Raw genomic sequence first — 22,395 nt, 5'->3', positions numbered from 1 at the left:
GATGTGCACACCTGTCCCCACTTGAATCAATTTCAGGTCAGTGGAAACAACGTGGCTCTTCTCAATGTCAAAACAACACCATTTCTCTCGTTACTGCTCAGTTTTGCTGGCCTGAATTTCTAATGGTAAAACAGAAACCCAAGTAGCTACAAACACTCATCCAAAACTCTCCACAGTTCACAAACGTCTCTTGTCCTTCTGTCTTTCTAACCTGGACATATTTACAACTACTGCATGAGACAGAATACAACGTGCACACCTCTCCCTGCCGATGGCTTTAACTGCGGACCAAGAGCAAACACCAGCACTCCGATGCGACGCTCCTCATGGCTACAGAGGAGGTCACCTGCACTGCAGTAACAGCTGAAGAGCCCACGTGTGTACATACTCATGTGCAACGCCTATTTCTGGAACAAAAACTGCAAGATGAGCCAGAGAAAGACATATGTAGTGAAAAGGTGCAGGTCAGGCTGTAAAGGCAAGCGTGCAAAGATAACTGTGTGACTGCACAAAGTCCTGTGGGTTAGGTTGCAGTGCTGTGTGATTTCGGAGCCTTGATTAAAAAACAAAGGTGAAACACAGAACCAAATAACCTCCTTGCAGCATCCCAAGGACTACAGGACAGTTCCTCCGGACACCCAAGGACAGCATTCATGGCCAGCACCTGACGGCCTCTGCACTACCGTGTGCGTTGCAGGATAGCAAGGATTCAGTAAAGCTTGCCAGCAGATGCTGTCCACAGCTTGAGAGAAACTCTTCTGCACATCCTATCAAACTGCACAGTTCTCAACTGTCTCCCCTGAGTCCTCTAACTTTTGATGTTAGAAAATAACAGAAGTATTCATTCTGATCCTTCCCTACTCTTACAACAAATCTCTGAGAGGGAGAAGAGTGACAGGAAAAGAAATCAATTTCCAATACAGTGGAAAGGGCTTATGTGATTCCAGAGGCCACAGAAAAACAATCTATAACTTGATCCCTTCAGTTTGTGTATGAAAAAGATGCAGGAACCTAACTAGCAAAAGATAGGAGATCATCTGAATTTCAAGCAGCTTCTTTGCATTCAGGATCTGTTACAGCTCCACAACCTGCAGCAGTTACACAACGTGCTGCAAAGCCAGAAAGATGAGTCAGGACTATGACTTCTGCTGACAGACATCTCTTCTATGTTCTTTTAGTTCAAGGGCAGCAAAGGAGGCTGTATTTAATATAGTATTGGATACAATTCAATACAATCCATAGCTGGGAGCAAGCTTTACTTGCTAAGCATTTAACAAATGGCATCATTACACAAAGGAGCTCCCCCAGTAGGCCCAGGGAAAACCCAGCAGGCTGCAGATAAGCCCAGTCCAGTGAGTCTATAGGTAAAAAAAAAAAGGTAAGAGGAGCAGCGCAGTGTAACAACTGCATTCCCTCCTGCTCCCATGCACTAACCTGCCTCACACCTCCAAGCTCACCCAACAGCCCTTTCCCCCTTACTTCCCAATTAACGTCTTTATGCCAAACAAATGGCACCGATTCACCATTCATCAGTCAGGCAGGGCCAACAGTGCTGTTTCCTGTCTTCCTAACAGTCTGGAGAGCAAAACCCAAGCACGCTGCTGAGCCAACAAGGATAGGGAGGCACAATGCTAAGAGCTAGGCAAAACACAACCAAACCACATTTAACTCTGTGCAAAAATGTACACACAGCTTTTCAGGGTGCAGATTACTGAGGTTCCCCATACTCTCCTACGCATTTTCACACTGAGATACAAAGAATGGCAGTGCTGCATGACACAGAAATGGCTGAAGCTGCTCTACAAGACTGAAGTTGAACACTGCAGTTCAACTGTACATCCTTTAGCAGCAACATATCCACAAGTGGGTTCATTTCCGAGATGGGTTTTCTAAATTTAAACAGGTGTCTCTTAATTTTCTCTAACAAGGAACAATTGTTCCACGATGGGGAAACACTCACTGAAGAAATTTAGCCTGGAAAACAGTGTACATCAAAGTGCACATTCAGAACACGCATTTCTGGCAGGTCCAAACCCAGCCTGATAAAAGCAGCATTCTGCACAGAACGGGCACACCAGCCAGGATCTTGTAAGGGCAGGGGAAAAAATGGAGGAGGATCAGGTCTCATCAGCACTCTGCTCTAGCAGCACTGAATACTTCACTACTTGAAGTCTACTGCCTACGTTGGTGCCACTCTCACCAAAAACATCGCGCAGGAGGATTTTTTGTCCTAAACATACAGAAGGAAGAACAAAAATGTCATTAAATAATGTTAACTTTAAAGATGATCAAGCTATTTGATCAACACATTTTCCTAAAGTTGCATTTATCAAGAACCTGCAATGCTATGGCAATGGGAAAGGATTTGATTTTGTTACATCGTGGCAAAGTAAATTTTTACACTACACAGATCGAATACATTCAACTATGTAAAAATACACATTCGTGGTTCATAAGTAGGGATCTTAACAGAATGAGTTCCATCTTGAATATAAAGTGGAGGTAAAGCGTCCCTTCAGATTTCTAATACATGTTCCACTGCCAGAAATGAAGGCGGTATCAGAAGAGCTGTTAACAACATCTGCTCATATCAAATCCAATCCATTTTGCCAAAAAAATGACAAGGCTCTAGTTTAGAAGATGACTGTGCTCAGAGAAGCTGTTCACAGAAATAAATGCTGGAATCACACGATTCCCAAATTAAATGTCTATCTATACATACCAAAGTTGCAAGGAGGAGAGAAAACAGATGTTTTGCTCAGATTCTGTCCCTGTGCACATTATCCCACGGTCTGAAAGTCACACTGTGACCAGTCTGACTTCAGCAGTACCTCTGAAACCTAAAAACCTAAGCAAGGTTTTGCCTACACTGCATAAAACAGTTTAAAACAGTGAGAAGATAAAGTGCCCAGGATTGTCACCTGAAGTTACTGGTTCAAGTTTAACATCAAGGCTTCCTTGTCTGAACCACAGGTGCTATCTTTACTTAGCATTCCAATTTCATTCTTTTAGACATGTCATAGCTGATCTGAAAAATTCTCCTCCCTTTGCCCCACTCTACCTTTGCCATCTTCTTATTTGGCATTTACGCCTGTGTAAGCAGCGCACGGGGAGCACTGGAGGAGTGTGCTGCAGAGGCAGCCCTGCAGAAGCAACGTGCCAACAGGCAAACCATAAAAGGTTATGTTTCACTCACATTTGTGGTCAACAAACCTGAGCGAGAGAAGCACACACACCTGCAGAGCGCAACACATGCACTTGCAGAACTGCTCTCCTGGCCATACTCACACTTTGAACTAGAAGCCCGCCTGGTACAGCACACCTCTTAAAAGCCAAAGAACGCGCATGTGGGGCTATGGAATAGGTTGTTACAAGCCCTCCACCTGTTCTAGTAACCCACTGCATGGCATTCAGATCGTACCTTCAAGTATGTCTATCTTACTTATTTAACAAAATAGAACTTTACATCCTGGCAAAACCTGAAAATTACTGAAACATGTATTTACACATCTTAACGATTCTGTTGTAAGCACTTAGGAAAGATGGAAGTAATTGGCTGCTCTTTCATCCTTCCCTCCTGCATACCTTACTCACAGCAGGTAACATTTTATCATTTACCAATGTCTCTTCTTTGAAAAGCAGCTTGGCAAATATTTTATAAGCAGAATGCAGAGCGCAGTATCTGGCTAAAAGTATAAAGGAGAGAAGATGAAGTTTATTCAGCTTCTCTGAACTCTACTGTAACCCAGTAGCAGGCTCTCATCTACTGCACAGGACATCAAACATCTGCTTCCAAATACTGGGTTTGATCTGAAGTTCAGACTGCAAACAGCGGGCTCCAGCACGAGACTCTGCTCTCCCTTCTATATTTTCTGAGGAAGTAATAGCCACGTAGCTGAATAAAATAAATACATGCCTTTTTCTACAGAAAACAGAAGTAAACAGGTACATCTGATTCTAGGTAAGTTCTTAATTAAAACTACAAGGGGAAAAAGAAAAACCACAACAAGAAACAATGAATGTCCAATAGGAAGGAACTTATAAAGCTTACCTTTGTCAACTACATCCCACACTTCAACTTTAACAATATCGTCAGTGGCTAAAAGCACAAAAAGAAGAGTGTCAGCAAAAGGGTGTCAGCAAAATGAACAGTGCCCGCCCCCCCCATGGAGCCCAGCCTGGAGCCCACAGCAGCAGGTCAAAGCCAAAAGCAAAGCAGTGATGCTCAAGTTGGGCAAAAACCTACACATCACTGAAGGAATGGGTGCTGCGGAGGGAACAGGCTGTACTCCAGTACTGCCTTATCTACAGAACTTCTTCAGGATTCTCAGCTATGTGGTATTTTGCTTTGCATTTATCACCGATTTGAAATGTGTTACAAATACTGCACGCAGATTCTTTTCTTAACACACAGAGGTTCTTGTTCTCTTTCAGAAAAGATACACATTTAATTTTGGAAAATAGTGCCTGGTCTAAAAGCCAGGCGTTCAGCTGAAAGCCAAGGGAACACACATCTAAGGAAAATCAATCCCACTAGTGACATGTTCATGTAAACACGACAAACACTGCAGGCAGCCCTGCAGCCACAGAAATCCATTATGCTCTACACACATTTCAAGACAAACTCTATGAAATACAAGCAATTTTGCCTCTCTATGAGCTACAAAGTCAGTAAATAACAGGCAGCAAGGTAGATTTCAGCTGCTAAAATCTGAACCAGGACAAACAAAACAATCACTGGAAGAATACTACAGCAAGGACTGGCAGCTAGCAGGTGAACTTTCAGAGGGCACGAAGATGGGCAGCTCTGCATGGGTGCCTTCACTGCATTGGAATAAGCAGTCTGATCTTCACAAGGCTGTGCTGAGACACAGCTGCTCCTCAGAGATGCTACAGGGTATGAAGCAAAAGCTTCCACGTGGAGCAGCTCTGAACATAAAGCAGTGGAACGGAGAGAGAACGTCTGAAAGTGGAAAACAATCTCTTAGCATGACAAGAGAATTTAGCTAAGTGTCATTCTCAAGCCAGGAAAATATTTTCTCTCCAGAATTCATTATTGCTCAAATGCTTCAAAATGTTGCAAAGACAGGCTCTAAATAAACAAAAAGCTTCTGATCCCCTGCTTCTGGTGAAACACCTTCTCTTAGGTTCATGCACAAAACAAAATCAGCCCATTTTCCCTTGCAGCAGCTCCCACTGATGTCCCTCCCAGCAGCAGAGGCACGGGGTGAGGAGCTGTGCCAGGGCTGACAGCACTGCAGCACCTGCACTGCCGCGGCCTCTGCTCAGACCTGCACACCACGTCTGCCCCACAGAGCACCGCAGCCAGCAGGGCTCCGGCACCACGCTGCCCATCACCCACCCGGCTGCTGCTGGTACTGGGGTGTTGTTCCCAAGCTCCAGCAGCCGCCAGCTCCTTATCCTAACACCAAATGCACTCTCCTGGTGAGTAATTTCCCCACCACTGACTTTCTACTGAGCAGCAGCGCTGCTGGATTGCTGAGGAGCTGAACTGCTTGCCCTCTCTATGCCCTTTTCTCTGAGGGACAGCACAGAACTTTGCTAAGAAACCTTATATATGAGATCCTAGAAAACCACTTTGCACGTGCTGTTCTTCTTCCCTTTCAGCACCAGTGCTCCTGTTTGTCAGTAGCCAGTAAGTTCTTCCTCTTCACCACCAGCTTCATTCCTGATTGCCTTGAGCACAGGGGAGGTAAGCACAGCTCTGCTGCATTGGCTTCCATATGACTCACAGCAGCACGAGCGGAGTCTCACCCTGCCAGCTCTGAAGACGTACTGCAGCAAAGAGAGCACCACAGCATCATTTTAATTCAATAACTTGCATTCATAGATCAAACCACTCAAACCCCTCCACTGTTTGGCTCAGTACTCTGTAGCCAGTGGTACTGTAAGACACTGTTCACCCAAAACATGGTGATGAGGTGAGAATCACAATCACCAAGGTTGGAAAAGACCTCCAAGCACACCCAGCCCAACCACTCGTCTACATTTCCCCTCTAAACCTAAAATGCTGTGGGAAGAGATTTCCGCTGAGAACGACAGCTCTTTTCAGCAAATGTTCAATCTTCAGCAACCAAAGACTACCAATTTCTAGCAAGCATTTTACCAGAACCTTTTCCTTCCTCCCTCTGGTTACAATTACTTTGAGAAGACTCCAACTGCAAGAAACCTTATTTAAAAATAAGAGTCACTGCTTTATGGGAGGGATCATACTTGCTCTCAGGCAGTTACGTGACTCGCCTCTTACCCTTCGGATTGCAGAGCACAGAATGCCACACAGCAATCTATAAAGCACTCAAAGCGTTGGAACAAAAGCATTTGCTATTTTTTCTTTTGTTCTAAGACCACTAAAAGAAGAATAAAATTGATGACAACTACAAAAGCGTACATTAAAGTCAGAAATGGTAATTCCTTACTTGGGTAGAAAAATTTCCATAATAAAGACAACTGGCACTGAAAAGCAATTTGGTTCGTTCTGAGGAGGAAGAAATAACTTCAGTGCTGCTCTCATTAATTCCTCCAGTATAAAAACTTCTGAAGTTGTGACAAGGTGATGTGTTCCCTGCCTAAAAGGTAAATCTAATACCAAGCAACGTAAGAATCCTTGAATATTTGACAACAATATAATTAACATCTGTAAATATTCACTGCCAGCTACCTCATAATGTTTATTCAAGGTGGCATGAGAGCACAATCAGAGGAAAAACAAACTTAATTCTTCCTCTACAGATCAACTCAGCGAACAGGGCAGTAATCAGCTCGGAGGCCATTTCTCACATTGCCTGTGGTAGATGGAAGGTTTACTCAGCAGGACACACACCTGGCAAGATCTGTAAAAAGGGAGTTATTTCTGCAAGTTTTTTGGTCGGTGTAGAATTTCCTACTGCAGATTATTAGTAAGGAAATAATAGGATTTGATCAAATGAAAGAAACACCAAGGCAAACACTTCTCCCAGCAGCTTGGCAGTGAAGGGAGACGCTGTCCCTAAAACGTGCAGAAACCTGTGAGATGAGCACATCTTTCTAAAGCAGGAACAGCCTTCAAACGCCTTTTTGCTTGTAACTGTTCACGTACACAGCAACAGGCATGGACAAGCCTCTCAGAAATCAAAATCTGTATTTACAAACAGTGCCTTTATTACTGACAAAGATTCGAGAAGAAAGAAAACAGGTTTTTACCTGCGATATTGCAGAAAACCACAATTAGCAGTTCACAATTAATGCAGTCTATCCTTTCAACTTAAGACAACTGAAAAATGAATTAACCTGTGCCTTACTCTGATCTGTCTGCTTAGGCTGAGGCATTCAAGTTTGATTCTGGAGATAGTCTCCACCCTTCAAACACCTTCTAAGCACTACATCCACGTCCCAGAATGGGACCACATTCTGAGAGAGAAGAGCAAGGGCGTGGAGGGAAGGTGCCACAGCTCCAACACAGCGCCAGCCGCTTCGCTGCAGCTGGACACCACCGCTGTGTGAACGCTGCAGACCTTGTGAGAGCTGAGGCAGAACTCCCATGAGATGGTGCCCAACATCAAGGCACCTAATGAAGATGTGCAGAAGGTAACCAGCACACCTTTGCAGCACTGCCACACAGAGACTCCCGGAGAAAGAATCTAAAAAGTTGTGACATCAGACTCAGCTCATCATCAGATCCAGAACGCGAGAGAAAACCACTAGCTGGACTGAGCAAAGCTGACCTGCACTCCTCCCCTACCCAAGGCAATTCACAGCTCTCCATCCTTACCAATCTCTTCAACCTCTGTCAAGAGACAGCTGGCTCAGGTGGAAGCCTGCCTGCAGAAGGGCACAAGAGCCCCAAAACTGTGCTTACCTGCACACCGCAAACACACAATGGCAGTATCTGCTTCCTCTCCTTGCGATGAAGCCTACGAAGCCAAGGGATGGTAAGTGCTGTATCCCTGGTGGCACACTGCCCGCCAACACACGCTGGGGTTCTGCCATCATTAACGCAAGACTTGGGCATCATGGCATCATTTAAACACAGCTTCATCGATAAATTAGACAGAGCATTCAATTCAGTGTTTACCCCAGCTGTAAGCCTTTGTTTCAGGCATAAGGAAGCAGAGTACATGCTTCAGCAACACTTGGTAATGACAAACTAAGTGCTGACCTTTTTTCCTTTTTTAAAAGCAAAATGAGTCTCATAGAGCAAGCTCATGCTGAGTCAGTGCAGCCTGCAAGGCTGTGGCATTTTTTGTTCATGAGCCCAAGAGCTGGACTTAATGCACTGCTTATACAACCACTGTGCCTGCAGTGTCTTCTCCAGGCTAGATTCAGGCTTTCAGAGCCACTTACTTTACAGTGCCAGAGCAGATGGGAAAAATCACACCTCATCTCTCAAATTCAAACAAGCACTTAAAAAAGCTACTTCTGTGCTTCAGTAACTCAGCCTGGAATTATCAGTGCTACAACCATTTTAAAACATCCTCACCACTAGTTTAATCTTAATCAGTGAAAGAATAGTTTGCACCAAGGCCTTCACCTGCACACAGTACTGCGACACCAACCAGGGTCAGCATCAGAGACAGACTTCCGCCACATTAGCAAGTCAAGCACATCACGCATATTTTTCAAAATCTTTTGGATCATGAATTAAAAACCTTCCTTGAATTGCCATCAACAAAAGCTTATTTTTTAGCTCTTACAGCATATATGTAGGTCACTTGGAAAGTAACACCTCCTTTTTATTTCCAAGGAAACTACAACAGATACAAAGAGCACAATAACACTGTTGGACAGAGCAAATTCTCAGCTACAAAACACTATTTTTCAGTCACCACTGTTAGCCCTGCGTTTTCACCAGCAATGAACAAGAGCCTGCATGTTACCTGGAAAAACCTGCACCAGTAGAGGTGACCACTGTCACTGTGGGCGCTGCTGAAACCAGCCCTCGCCGCGTCCACATCCATCTTTGGTCTCCATCAACGTTACAAGTGCGGATGAACACCGGCGGGAGCCCTTTTCTCCACACGGAGGAACTCACTTCCATCCCTTTCTCCATGGCAGGTGCCATCCTACCAGAGTGCCCTCTGCTGCCATCGGTCACAGCAACAACACAACGGGATGCTGGTGGGAAGGTTTGGCCTCTGCTGCCATCCCACCAACGCCTGCTCCTGGTGTTGCGGGCCAACATCAAACAGGATGCAGTGCTTTCAGAGCAGCCCTCATCATTTCTGAGAAATACTGCTACTAAAAAACACAGCTGAGGAACTGTGAATAATACATTAAAGTGACAATAGCCCACTTTATCTCCCAAGCAGACACGGAAGAAGCAAATAAGGCTGCAGTGCCAGTTCCACCTCAAGGCACAGAGATGCACTGCCCCATGAATGTCACCCCCTTCACCCTCTCCTCCCTCTTACTTTTATAATTCCAGTGGATGCTGGTGACTTGGATCTCCTGAGTTGGAATGTATTCCTCAATAAATTTCTTTCCCTGTAGCCGGTGCCAGAGTGTGGTTTTCCCAGTGTTCCTGTCCCCTCGGATAACAATTTTCACTGCAGAAAAGAGCAAGCAGATCAACAGAACTCATTAAAAACAAACGAAAGAACGCTGTGAAAAGCATGTTAACTTTTTGCAAGCATTATTCAGACACAGTTTGTTCTCCCATATTACACAGGCATTATGGGTTCTGTTAGAAAACACGAGCCTCAGTCATTACAATCAGTGCTCATTCAGCAGCTCACACCAGCTCAGCAAAAAGAACCCACAAGAAGATTGGAAATTCAGAACATGTGTGAGAGCAGCCAGCTGTGCCTCTGCTTCTCTCACCCCGCTGCCTTCTGCCACACACAGCCAGCAGCGTGCAGGAAAAGGCGCATTCAAACCCATCCCAAGGAAAGAAGTGTCCAAAACATCCTCGTGAGGGTAAAACACCACATCGGCTGTACTGCTGCCATTAGCCATACACAGCTCAGCAGAGTTCTGCAGCAAATAACAACACAAGCATCCCATTAGTCTTACTTTGTTCTTTCTGAATATGGTACGTGTTGTTTTCAAGACCTTCAATGCATTATGGCATTTTTGTTTCTTGTGGTAACCACAAGGCTACTGGGAGCCATAAGCTGACTTGCACAGGACCAGAATGTTTACGCTTGCATTTGATCCCCAAGAGCTGCAATAATGCACTAGGAAATGGGCCGCTCAGAGAATCTAATGGCAGCTTCAGGTGATCAGCATTAGGCTGTGTGCCATCGGCCGGGCAGGAAATGGCAGACCGAAAGCTGCCTTCTGTTGAAATGAGGAGTTATTGCAGTCAGTTCAGAGAAAAGTGCAAGAGCAGCACATCTGCAGGAACAGCCAGCAGACACCACGCCTGTGAAGGGCTCTGTGCCGCAGTTCTGCTGGGCAACCATCGTGGCTGTTCTGCTCTCGCCCACTAGGAGGTATTGCTGTTTACTCTTTTACACAGTTCCTCATTAAAAGGGTCATAAAGGCACAAATTAATTTAGTATTTATAGGCTGCCTTCATTTACAGGTACCAGAGCATCTCTGCAGAGACAGCAAACCATTTCCTATTGCCCTGCATGAGATCCTGTTTCCTGCTTACACAAGGAAAAAAAAAAAAAAATCAAAGGTGGATTGTCTTCATTTCTCTTAATGAACACGGCAGATCCGTGATGGAGGAAGAACAAGATCCTGATTGTCCCTTTTAGAACTTGAATCTCTTGAAATGCTCTCACAGGTCAGACTAGAGAGACATTTTAAAGTCCAGATTCCCTCACAAAACACTACATGAGATACCAAAGCAGAGAGTGCTGTGGGACCAGCAGACCCTGCAGTGGTCAGACTGCTCTTGGGGTGCAGCTTCAGGATCACTCCAGGATGACTCAGCTGCAAGCTCTTCTCCAGAAGGAACGACCTCACCTCCCCCAGGTTTCCTGCTGCCAACACCATCACTCACGCAGTCGCTGCTGAGCTGCACCAAGGAACGGAACCAGCTGGAACTCTCCCCTATGTCACTCATTCTCAGCACACTCCATTTTCTCCTCTAGCTCAAGAGCCTGCCTGCATGAGCAGTGGGAGCAGCACGTGGAGGCATTAACACGGCAAGGAGAGCCCTGGGCAGCCAGCAGCTCACACTGAGATCAGCTGAGGGTGCTGATGGCACCACGTGCTCCTGCTGGATGTGTTTACTGGCCCTCGTCAGCTGCTGCAGTCTCTGTGTCAGGATCTTTCATCCTACATAATGCATTCATTTTCACTGACTTATTCCAGCAGGTAGGAAAAGCCCTAACAAATCAAGCAGGAAGGCAGCAGATCACATAAACAATTCCCAACGTAGCAGTTTCCGTATTTGGGACTTCGGATGGGGCAGGTCTACCCAACGACAGACATCTGCAAGAGAGGGAGAGCCGTGAGCTCAGCGCACGGGCAGCCAGGTAGCAGTGCTGGGCTGTGAGAATGAGAGCAGCCGTCGGGGCGAGGCCAGCGCTGCTCCCTGCGGGACACGCTCTGCTGCTGCCCTGCTTCAGTTTCCAGTTAAATTGGCACTTAATGCCAACAGCCACAGGTTTGTAGCAAAGACAGCAGAACTATCTGTAGGAAGAAAGGGCAGGGATAAGGAATAGATAAAAATGTGAGGAAGGGAACTAAGCAGATCACTTCTCTTTCATATTGTCATTGTGTCAGGAAAAATGCAGGCATTTCCACTGGGGAAATGGAAGCAGAGGCCTGAGAACAGGCCTGCGACCAACTCAGAACCAGACACCCAGAATGCCCAGCACTGCTGAGGATGCTGACCAGCTGAGAAGCATAGATTCCACAGCAAAGATTTCTGAACATCTCTGCTAATAATCCCGTATCACAGCATTATCCTCATTAAAGTGTTTGAGACTGGGACTACAAGGCCATTCAAACACCAAAAGCTGGTGCTGCTGCAAGAAGCAAGATGTGATGTGCAGAAGTGCTCAAGCACAATTCCATGGGGAACAGTCCAACCACCAGCAAAGCAGTGTGCCACACAGTGCACAACACCGGGCACCTGCAGGTGGAGGTGGGAGAGGAGGTGGGATGTGGCGGGAAGGGGAAGGTGCTTCCTTGGGAAGCAGTGCAGAACGTAAATATTTAACAAAGCTACAATCAGAAGCCAGGAAGTAACACTTAAAACAACACAAAGGAAGGACTGCGATGCTCACAAAAAGAACATGCACTATTCCTTAAGTTTGTTTTTTTTCTTGAAGCACATTTTAGGAAGAAAAGCAGTAAGAATTCCTGGAACTACTCACTTCAGCAGTAGTAGCAGTTCAGCCATGCTGAAGGTTTGGAGCGGGCTGATGCACACCAAGGCATGGCAGCCTGAGCCCCAGGCACACACAGCGGTGGTTCTGCTGGCTGCGTGCACACGGGACACAGCTTCCAGAGTAAAGCTCAGTGCAGAAGGCACGCTGTGTTCTGGGGAATGGGAGCACTGGATCTGAAACTTCTGCACTTCCACATCTTTTGCTCCCATCACTGAGCAGTGGTAGCTCCCAGGAAACCCTCTTATCTGTGTCACCCAGCCAAAGCCGTTCATTTCACCTTGGCCATCACTGACCTTCACGTTTGAATAACCTGCTACTGGTAACTCTGTCTATAATTTGTCCTGTAAGGTGCTTAAGCCACCACCTCTTCCTCTCCCCACCAAACCCACCTGCTGAACAGTGATGCAGCTGATTCAAGTTTTTACAAAAGCAGCAAGTTTTTACAAAGACACAAACACCTGAGTTACAGAGATTGGTTCAGACCCAGACAGCGTTCGTGGTTTCTCTGTACCTTCCACAGTGCTTTGGGAACTGTGGTGTTATTTGGGCCATGGTGAATAAAAGAGAAGAGCTCCATCCGAATGATAATGAGAAGGAATAAGGAGTGTGTGATCTGTGAACGAAAGCACCTACGTTTCAAAACACCACGTTTGTGAAGTGGCTGCTGCCAAAGCTGTTAGCAGCCTTTGCTCTTACCAGAAATCTAAAACCTTCTATCCTGCAACTTTCTTCCTTTCGAAAACTTACTCGAGTGGGAGGGACACCAGCGACACAAACCTGTTGATGGGCTGTCCAGTTATGATACGTACCTGACAGCCACTAAGCTGGCACAGCCTGGCCTGCTCTGACCCCCCAGCCAGGCGCTGCGCACCACGCGATAAGGCCCCATCCTGCTCACACGCTGCCACTTTCATCAGCAAGCAACCCGAAGCGTTCTCAGCACATTACATATATTTCTATATAGAGATGTTTACAAATATCTTAAGAGCGAGACAAAGGGACACGGCCAGCCTCTTTTCAGTGGTCTGTGGGGACAGCACTAGGGAAAACAGCCATAAACCAGAGCACAGGAAGCTCTGCACCAATACGCGAAGGAATTTCTTCACAGTGAGGTGACAGAGCACTGGAACAGGCTGCACGGGGAGGTTGTGGAATCTCCTTCTCTGGAGATATTCAATACCCATCTGGATGCTGAGCTGTGCAGCCTGCTGTAGGAGGCCTGCTTGCAATGGGGGTGGACTCGATGATCTCCACAGGGTCCCTTCTTACCCCTACAGTTCTGTGAAACAGGCTTCAGTTCACAATAATGGACTGTAAAAGCACAGAAACATTTCTGTAGAACCACTCATGATAGCATCCTTTGGATTAGAGTTATGGGGAAAAGGAAGAGTTATAAAGATCTGTGTTGAAGACTACAAAATGCATTCCACAACCCTCTGTTCATTTTCATGTATTTCCTAATGAAGGCACACTGATAGCACTGGGATATGCAGCTCTGAACCTTCCCTTAGCAATGGCTTGTCATGCCAACATCTGCCAGCCTAAGCTCAGCTCAGAACCCTCCCTATTTCCCAGTGCTATGGCTAGGAGGGTGCTTCAAAACTCTTTCATAACCCTGCCTGTATCTCCTACAACCGTTATATAACAGTGATACTGGGAAGAGTTACTATGGAGATTGGAAAGCTTCCCTTACGGCAGGACAGAAAGATGCAGCTTTATTCCTGATATAACAGCAATAATTAGAACACAGATCCTGACAAGGCAGTGCTCAAAACAGAAAGCTTCTCCAAAGGCTTTTGCTAATGAGACAAAAAACAACAAAGCTCAGCTGTTTGCAATTTTGGTCCTGCTCTACAAATGACAAGCAGGTAGGCATGCACACAGGTTAGGTGACGACACAGTTAGTCACCACCCAGCAAAGGGCTGTCCCCTTCTGCTGCTGTGCCAGCAGGATGCAGCTGATCTGCACGGCACACTCACTCACTGTCTGCAACACCAGCTCCCTTCTCTTACATAATTCACAAGCGGATAGAAGCTACCCGAGCTCACCCATGTAACACTGAAGCACATGGCTGCGCTCTGCTCTGTGGGCACTGCTACAACTCTGCAGAGATGGACGGACCTCAGGCAGGAGATCTCCAGGTATGCGTCTGACGGTGCAGTGCTGTGTGTCAAGGTACAACAGTTGCAGCCTCCCCACTCATCTGTCAGCAGAAACAACATGCTTCTGCTCATATTTATGACTGCTTGCTAAGTTGCTACTTTCCTAAATTAAAATACTGTCGGCATATGTAACAAACGTGCTCTGGTTAAATGCGCCAAATGCTCTCCCCAGTAAAGCTGCAAGCTCCTAAAATCTCTCAGTTCAAAAAAACACTCAAGGGTGATAACACTAAAAAAAGAAGAAAAAAAAAAACCAAAAAAAACTCAAGCCAGGCCCTGCCCTGCTAACCTCTGCCTTCACATCTGTTCCTCCAACGTGTCTGTGGGCACAGGAATGCTCAGCACTGTGCTCAGAGTGGCCCTGTTCTGAGCTGCCAATCTCAGCTGCCTGCAGCTGCTGCTGTGTGCCTGATCCCACACAAGCGAGCCCATCCTCTACAGTGTTCCTGCTCACAGCTCTATCTTCAGCTGGGATGGTGTAACTACTGACCCTGTCTCGCTATTGTTACTTGAAGATGGATTCAGATATTTGCAGCGCCTTCCTGAAATGTATTAGGAATAATTTACTTTACTTTTTTCATACTTTACTGAGCCTCAGGGAGAAAAACACAACTCTGAGCCAGCTGTATCAGGTACAGAGACAGATAACCAGAATGGCACTACCTGCCAAAGACGCATAAAGGCACACAGCATTCACCTGCTGCTAAGCCGTGGCAGGGCACAGACCCTTATCACACAACCACCGGAGCAAGGACACCGTGCTGCGGGAAGGGCACTCACCCGCCCTGGGCAGTTACTCCCCCACACCCGAAGTGACATCAATCCATTCACAAAGAACTCTGCCCGGTGCCACAGCGACGCGGCCGCACCGCAACCCCCCGCACACCGCTCGCAGCCCCCGGCCCGCCCCAGCACGGAGCCGCACGGCAATAACGGGAGCGGAGGCGGCGCCCCGGGCCGGGACTCACTGTTGTACTGGACTCCTTTGGCGAACCTCCTCTGCAGAGCCTGGTTCATGGACTGCAGCCCCGCGGGGATGTTCTTGTCTCGGACCGCCGCCTGGTCCGAGCCCACCAGCTTCTTCAGCGCCGAGAACATCGTTCCACTCCCGCGCCTTCGCCGCCGCTACAGGAAAAGGGCCGCCGCCGCCGCGGGCTCAGGGGCAGCGCGGCCCCGCGGGGACCATAGGGCCGGGCGGCGCTCAGAGCCGGGGCAGGGCCATGGGGTGCCAACGGGGCGCGGGGCGGCGCGGCGGGGAAGGGGCTCGGCCGAGCCCCGCCGTGTACCGGGACGGGGCGCTAACCGGGCATGGCCCGCGGCGGGCGGCTCCTGCGGGCGGCGGTGGCGCGGAGGGTCGGGGAGCGGCTCAGCCTCGCCGGACGCCGCTCAGGGCCGGGCGCGGAGCTCCCGCCGCCGCCATCTTGCCTCTTCCGCTTCGCCGCGAGAGACGGAGCGCGCGCGGCGCCGCTACGGAAACCGCCAGGGGCCAAAAGACGGCGGGACGCGGAGCGGCGGCGGGGGGCGGGTCTCGAGCACCACATCCCGCAGAGCCATCGCAGCCCCTTTAGCCCTCTCTTCTGACCCCAGGGCCTCGCCGTCACACCCACATGCCCCCGAAGTTCCGTTTTGTGACCCCCCCCGGCAGCCTGTGGCCCCAAGCCCGCAGTCCCGTGCCCCCCTCATCCCGCAGCTTGCTCCGACCCCCAAATCCGCTCCCATCACCCCTTTGGGATGCTCCTCCCTCCCCACACCCCTCGTTGTCTCTCCCGCCCCATTGACCCCTCAGCCCCTGTGCCCCCCACCTCCGTTTCCCAGCTGGCACCGTGGGCTCCAGCTGAGGCACGAGGTGCTGTGGGGGCTCTGAGCCCCGCATTGCTGGGCTCCCCGTCAGAGCTCCAGGGGAGCCCGTATTGTCTGGGGGAGCAGGACTGGAAGGCAGTGAGGCACTCACACCTGTGGGATGGGCCTGAGGATGTGTGGCACTGAGCCTTGATGCAGAGCTCCACGGTCCCACTGTGCCCCTGCCCAATGTGACAGTGGTGCAGCACGGATTATTCACCCTCAAAGAGAAGCGGGTGCCTGTCCCCCTTCACTGCCCCTTCCCAGCTGACCCAGGACGCACATCCAGCGGGATGGTTGAGGCTGAGATATGGGCAGGGTCTCAGGACAGGAGGGACCCCCACCAGGGAGGCCAGCAATGACTCAACAGCATCTCCTGCCTCTCCTGGAGCCCCCTGCCCAGCTCCCTGCCAGCTCTGGGATGGACAGTGGGCTCATTGGTCACTTCAGAGACATTTATTGTTGGAGATAATTCCCGTACAGGCAGGAGCTCCTGTGAGGCCCCAGCTCCTGTGCTCAGTGTTCGTCCTTCACCCTTGTCAGTTTGACAGACGCAGAAACTCCTCATCCTCTGCAAGCAGAACAGTGTGCAGTGTGACAGACAGACCCACAGACACCACCCTCACCCCCACTCATACCCCACGAACAGGTGATGGCTGATGCTTCCTGCTTTGTCCTGATTGGCAGTGATAGGGAAAGTGGTTCAGACCCTCTGCACATCCCCTTGCTGTCCTGAGATGTCACTTCATGTCCCACCATAGTGGCATTATTGCACTTCAAACTGGCAGCAGGATAATAGAAAACAGATTCTGCTCCATGACCCCTTACTTTGTCCCCATCTCCCACCTCTTGGGCTACCAGCTCCACTTGCCACATCAAGACGAGGGTCACCCAGGGCTGTAGCTAATCACTCTCTGCAGTAAAATCTTCCCTGCTACATTGCTGAAAATGAGATTGCTTGTCCATCCATCCTGGGGGCAGAGCAGTACCGTTGAACCTCACAAAGAGGAAACTTCTGTGCTGACTAAAGCTGGAGGGTGATCATACAATCATGGAGAGTTCATCCCAAGCGGGTTCCCCTGTTCGGTCCCTATCCAGTGTCAGGATTCCTAATGCCTCCAAATCTTTCAGCTGCTCCTCCTGTTGACACCTCCACTGCTCCCTGCTGTGCTCTGCCCTGCTTACAGCCTTCCCCCCTGTTATCGTGAGCATTTTGAAGTACAGTCCTGGCCTTGGTGCATTTGTAGCTCATACAGTCCCTATATGTGATGTTGCTGTAGATTAACAATCTTTTTTTCTCAGTCCATCAAAGTCTCTGGCCCAGGATGGACCAACCACAGCTGCAGGAATGCCCAGCACAGGGACACAGCCTCAAGCAGGATGGGATGCACAAGCAGCGCCTGCCTGGTCCCCAGCAATAAGCCATACCTGCCTGTGGAGGAGCCCCGCAGTACTCCTTGCACTCCTTCTCTGAGTAGAACTTGTTCCCATTGCCTTTGCAGCCTCCATAGCTGAACCTGATGCACTTGCCCTGAGCCGCATCAAAGGCCCAGCGTATCACTGGTTTCTGGCAGGGCCCCTGGGCAATGGGCAGCCTGCAGGCAGCTGTGGGGAGAGGAGACTGTGGAAGGCTGGCAGAACCGGGATCCTTTGCTGCACACACAGGGCTCGGGGCCAGCCGCAGTTCCTTCTGCAGTGTCCCCTCTCTGTGTCCCCTCGCCCTGGTGTGGCCCCATTCCCACTCACCCTCGGTCCGGCAGGCCTGCAGGCACTCCTTCTCTGAGTAGAAGTTGTTGCCGTTGCCCAGGCAGCCGCCATAGAGGAAAGTCTCACAGGCCATGGAGGAGGTGTTGTAGAAGAAGCGGGAGAGCATCCCGCTGCAGGGCCCCGGGTCCCGGTTCAGCCGGCACGCGTCTGCAGGTGAGCGCAACGCGGGTTGGAGTGGGCGATGGGGGCATGGGACCCACCACAGCCCCTCCACCAGGACCCACCTTCTTTGTTGCCAACATACGTGGGCAGAGGGCCTGCAGCTGAGCCCTCCTCGGGTGGCAGCACTGCTCTCCGTGTTCTCTGCTCCAGGAGGAAACAGACAGCTGCCATCAGCCATGCCAACCCCACTTCCCTGGTACCCCCACGTGTCTCCAGACATCTGCCTGGAGTCAGCAGGCCATGGTCACTCCACGCCTCATGGCATTCCCAGCCCTGTATTGATCCCAGGCGGGGACTAGAATCAAACATTTTGGATGATGACACTCAAAGTGCAACAGCCATGCCCTGTGCTGGGCTCAGCATGCATCTCTCCTCACACTGATACATAGTGTGCATCCTCCAGGTCTTATATCTGCCCTGAACTGTGCTGTTTCTCTTACAAAGTTCCGTCTCCTCTTGAAAATCCTTCTAAACGCAACACAATGAGACTGGGACATGCTGGGTGATAGCAGTCAGAGCATCAGCAGGGCAATGAGCTGCCTCCCCCACCACAGAGGGGAATCCCCAGCCCAGCTGGAGCACTCATGGGCAGGCAAGGGGTAAGGAGACACCAGGCTCCCTGTACAGGAATCTACCCCGTGAAAGAATCAGAACAGGAAAGAGACATTGCCTTCCACTTGGAAGTGAGCCTTGGTGCCACCTGAAGCACTCAGGACTCTCATCCCTGCAGCCTGTGTTCCATCCTCTCTGGCAAACCCCATCCCCAGTCTTGATCCATCTCAGAAGGTTCTAGCTGGATCACTCACCTCAGGGGCAGTGACAGTCTCCTGTGGGACACATTCACCTAGCCCAGATGACAAGAGAGAAGGTCAGAAGCTTGAGAGTGGTGGCTTTTCAACAAAGTCCTCTCACCATGGCCCTACACTGTGCTCTTACAGGTCCTTCAGGAAGGGGTTCCCTCCTGGCTTCACCCTAACACCCACTCTTGCAGTTCTCTACCTCCTGCTCTCAGAAGTACTACCCTAAAATCCCCATGCCTATATGCATCAAGCATTTGCTGTCACTCCCTGTTGAGCAAGGCACCCATCACATCCTAGGAGTCCACAGCCACGGGGAGAAGCTGTGGGTGTTCCTGCAGTGTCCTGCTCCAGATATATGAATGGCTCCAGAACAGCCATGTTGGGTTGCATCAACCTGACAGCCTAGAAAGAATCCCACCAACTACCCTGGATATTGCAGAAAACTGGGTGCTAGTGGAAGCCTGGCTGATTCTTAGCCTCGTCCCCTTCCTGCCCCGTCCCAGCAAAGCCCTCGTTTGTCCTCCCTCCATCCTGGCTGTCTTTTCTCCTCATCCTTGTGTACCAAGAAGGAACAGCCTCAGCACACTGTCACACTGAGGACACAGGCAGCAGGAGAGGTGCACACCGCACACAGGTTACCTTTGTTGGCCAGGATGAAGATGGAATCTGCAGGGATGCCCATCTCCAGAGCCAGCTGCTGGAAAGCCTCGGTGAGCTCTTCCCGCAGCTCTGGGCTTCTCCCTGGGTGACGGCAAGGAAAGGACTGTCAGCTGGTGTCTGCTGCTTCCAGATCTGAGTTTTTCCCACACAAATCGTGTTCATCTCAAACAACAGTCTGCTCTCAATGTTCATTGTATGATATGTCTCTAAGCTGAGCCATAAAACTCCACCTCATTTGATGCCAGAGTTGACTGAAGGCACCAGCTCCAGAGCCATAGAGCAGTGTTACTGAGTCCACCCCAGAGTTTGCTTGCCCACAGTGCCACAGCAGACATACCATACAGCTTCAGTGTGGTGGTTGGGCCAAAATTACTTGTCTTCTTCATCAGAATGACTGCGTATTCTTCATAGTTGGTGCGAAGCACGTAGGACTTGATAGACACATCCCACTCTGGGTGAGAAAGAGATACAAAGGACATCATTGCTACCCTTAGGGAGGAACAGGGGTGTAGAAGGCAGTCCCAGAACTGGGGAGTGAAATCAGGCAGCTAATTCAAGAAACTGTCAGATTACTGGGAGGCAGCTACTGACCTGGGCACAACCCTGACCCTGACCTCACCATCCTCTTGTTAGACAAGGAGACTGGAATCCTAGGGTGGCAGATAATGGGATACCATCAACGCTCCTGAAACATGGCTGGGGGGTGCTTATCCCATCTTGGAACCCTGGGGATGGGAGGGATCTGCTGGAATACCTCATAATCCTGTACCTGCACAGGCAGCTCTGAAGCAGCCCCCCCGAGACCTTACTCCCTGCTTTCTTGGTTGGAAATGACCTGAACTATGGAGAGTCTTCCTCTTCATTGAGCCCTGCTGCCCTGAACCACTCTCCTAGCCACCAGCTGTGTCATCTTCTGAGGTCCAGACCTGATTCATACCCCCTGACTGCACAGTGGCTCTCGGGACCCAGTAGGCCAGCAGCGAGCCCAACTTACTGGGGCTATAGTAGGTGTATTTGCCAGGGGTGCCGGTTTTCTGGTACTCTCCTGAGACGCGTTTGCAGTCACCTTGCCTGGAGGGAGGAGGAAAACAACCATCTGATTGGAATGACCTCTTTTTTGTTTATCTTATGATAAACAAAAACACGATTTGCTGGAGCACCAAAACTGGCCATGGCGTAGGATCCCTGAAACCCCTGAGCAACCACAGCAATGCCCATACCGCAGCCTGGTGCTGATGGTACTGATCTGGTCAGTGCTGGGGCCAGGGCCCAGCACCAGTGTGCCCATGCTGAACTTCTCCTTGTAATTCTTCATCCACTTGCAGGTGGTGGCAACAGCTACGTCATACCATTTCCCATACATCTGTGGGGAAAAAAAGAGATGACTCCACCACGGGATCCCTCCAGTGAGGTAGGGCATCCCATAGCTTTCTGCAGAGCCGACATTCTCGTGGCCAGGAAGTAAGTTGGTGAGCTATGGTGCAGGGTGTCGTGGCAAGAGCTGCTGAAGGAAAGTGATCAGCACTCAGTAGGATTTCCAACTCCATGGTCACCCATCTCACATGGCTTCCCAGGCTTTTGAGCTTGGATCTAAACAGTCTGAGGAGCAAGCTGGACACTTGTTCCCATGGATGCTCACACTAGCAGAGCTCTTTCTCCTGCTCTCTGCCTTGGTTTCTTGTGTAGGGGCTAGGCAGTCCTTTGGGAACTGAGAGGGGTCTCCAAGCTCAAGACAGTGTCCCTGTGTCCTCCGCCCACCAGGCAGGGTCTCATGCCTGCTGTGTGCCCCAGGAGAGCCCAGACCCTTGCTGCTGGGTGTGCACAGCCAGGCAGGGTACCTGCTGGAGACCCACAGGCCTGCTCCCAGGCAGAATGCATCCCGTAAACACTCTGCGTCTCCCCACAGCTCAGGCTGGGCTGATGAACAGGCTGGGACTCGTTTGCCCTGTCCGTGTGTTTGCTGGGGTGAGGCCATCCCAAGGGCTGGGTCCCCATGACTGGCATCAAGGGAGGCCTGCCCCGCACAGCCCATTATGGGAAATCATCTTCCTTTTGGGAGGAAAGTGAAACAAAACTTCCCCCATCCCTTCTGCCCCCAAATTCCAGGGACCGCCAAGCCACTTTACCCGCTCAGGCTCAAAATTCTCCTGCACTTGGATGTCCTCATCCTGGTCACCAATGGGCGTCCCGCTGGCCACAGCAAAGAGGAGGAAGGAAAGAAGACCCCAAAACATCATGCCTGGAAATTTCAGAGTGCTACTGAGCAGGATCGGGGACTCTGCACTGTCCCCAGTGCGCAGCAGCGTGACCTTCAGACCACGGAGAGCAGGGCTGCTGGAGCGGCCAACCTGGGGAGGGCCAGGCTGGGAGGCGTGGGCACAGCTCCTGGTCCCGCACGCCCACCATATGGCCTGGGTTCACCATGGCCTGTGGGGCACAGGGGCGAGCATCCTTCTGAGCTCCTCTCTTCACCTGCTCCAGATCTGGGCCAGCACCTGCCAGTCTGCCTTATGAATGCTGTGATTCACACTCCTGCCCCGGGATCCTACAGAGAGCCCTGTGCAGGTACAGCATTATCTGCAGGCAGCAGAGCATCAAGAAGCCCCCAGCATGTATTGGGGCAGGGGCTGAACAGGGCAGAGCCCACCTGCCAGCTCCCTCTTGGTGGCGGGGTGAGACCCTCACAGAGGTCCCAGGCACCTGGGCGAGCCGGTGTC

At 50.1% G+C, this 22,395-nt stretch overlaps 2 protein-coding genes across 3 annotated transcripts in view; both read right to left on the bottom strand.

Annotated features, from left to right (window-relative positions):
• The window catches only part of RABL6 (RAB, member RAS oncogene family like 6), a 52,233-nt gene extending 36,623 nt beyond the window's left edge, over nt 1–15,610 (bottom strand). The window contains exons 1-3 of one of the 2 annotated variants that reach the window (XM_042835787.1): nt 15,419–15,609; nt 9,408–9,542; nt 4,052–4,099 (exon numbers count right to left, since the gene is read on the bottom strand). In XM_042835787.1, coding sequence (XP_042691721.1) covers nt 4,052–4,099; nt 9,408–9,542; nt 15,419–15,548 — 313 coding nt within the window. In that variant the 5' untranslated portion in view covers nt 15,549–15,609. Of the gene's footprint in view, nt 1–4,051; nt 4,100–9,407; nt 9,543–15,418 lie in introns of both variants that reach the window. The other variant, XM_042835786.1, reaches the window with a different exon arrangement.
• Nucleotides 15,611–16,730: 1,120 nt separating this feature from the next.
• LOC122169595 (alpha-1-microglobulin/bikunin precursor) lies at nt 16,731–22,006 on the bottom strand. Its single transcript, XM_042835875.1, has 10 exons — nt 21,805–22,006; nt 20,899–21,041; nt 20,673–20,749; nt 20,016–20,129; nt 19,658–19,759; nt 19,025–19,062; nt 18,281–18,359; nt 18,036–18,203; nt 17,718–17,894; nt 16,731–16,860 (listed from the first exon to the last, which is right to left on the bottom strand). Exons 1-10 carry the CDS (start codon nt 21,913–21,915, stop codon nt 16,829–16,831), a joined length of 1,041 nt encoding a protein of 346 aa, XP_042691809.1. The 5' UTR covers nt 21,916–22,006; the 3' UTR covers nt 16,731–16,828.
• Between the last annotated feature and the right edge of the window lie 389 nt (nt 22,007–22,395).

This window comes from Centrocercus urophasianus, unplaced genomic scaffold (assembly GCF_019232065.1).
Source record: "Centrocercus urophasianus isolate 14NV4802_14NV808 unplaced genomic scaffold, USGS_Curo_1.0 seq_55, whole genome shotgun sequence".
In the NCBI taxonomy this organism is placed as follows: Eukaryota; Metazoa; Chordata; class Aves; order Galliformes; family Phasianidae; genus Centrocercus; species Centrocercus urophasianus.
Note: the sequence above shows the minus strand (reverse complement) of the source record. Positions and strands in the feature narration are given on the sequence as shown.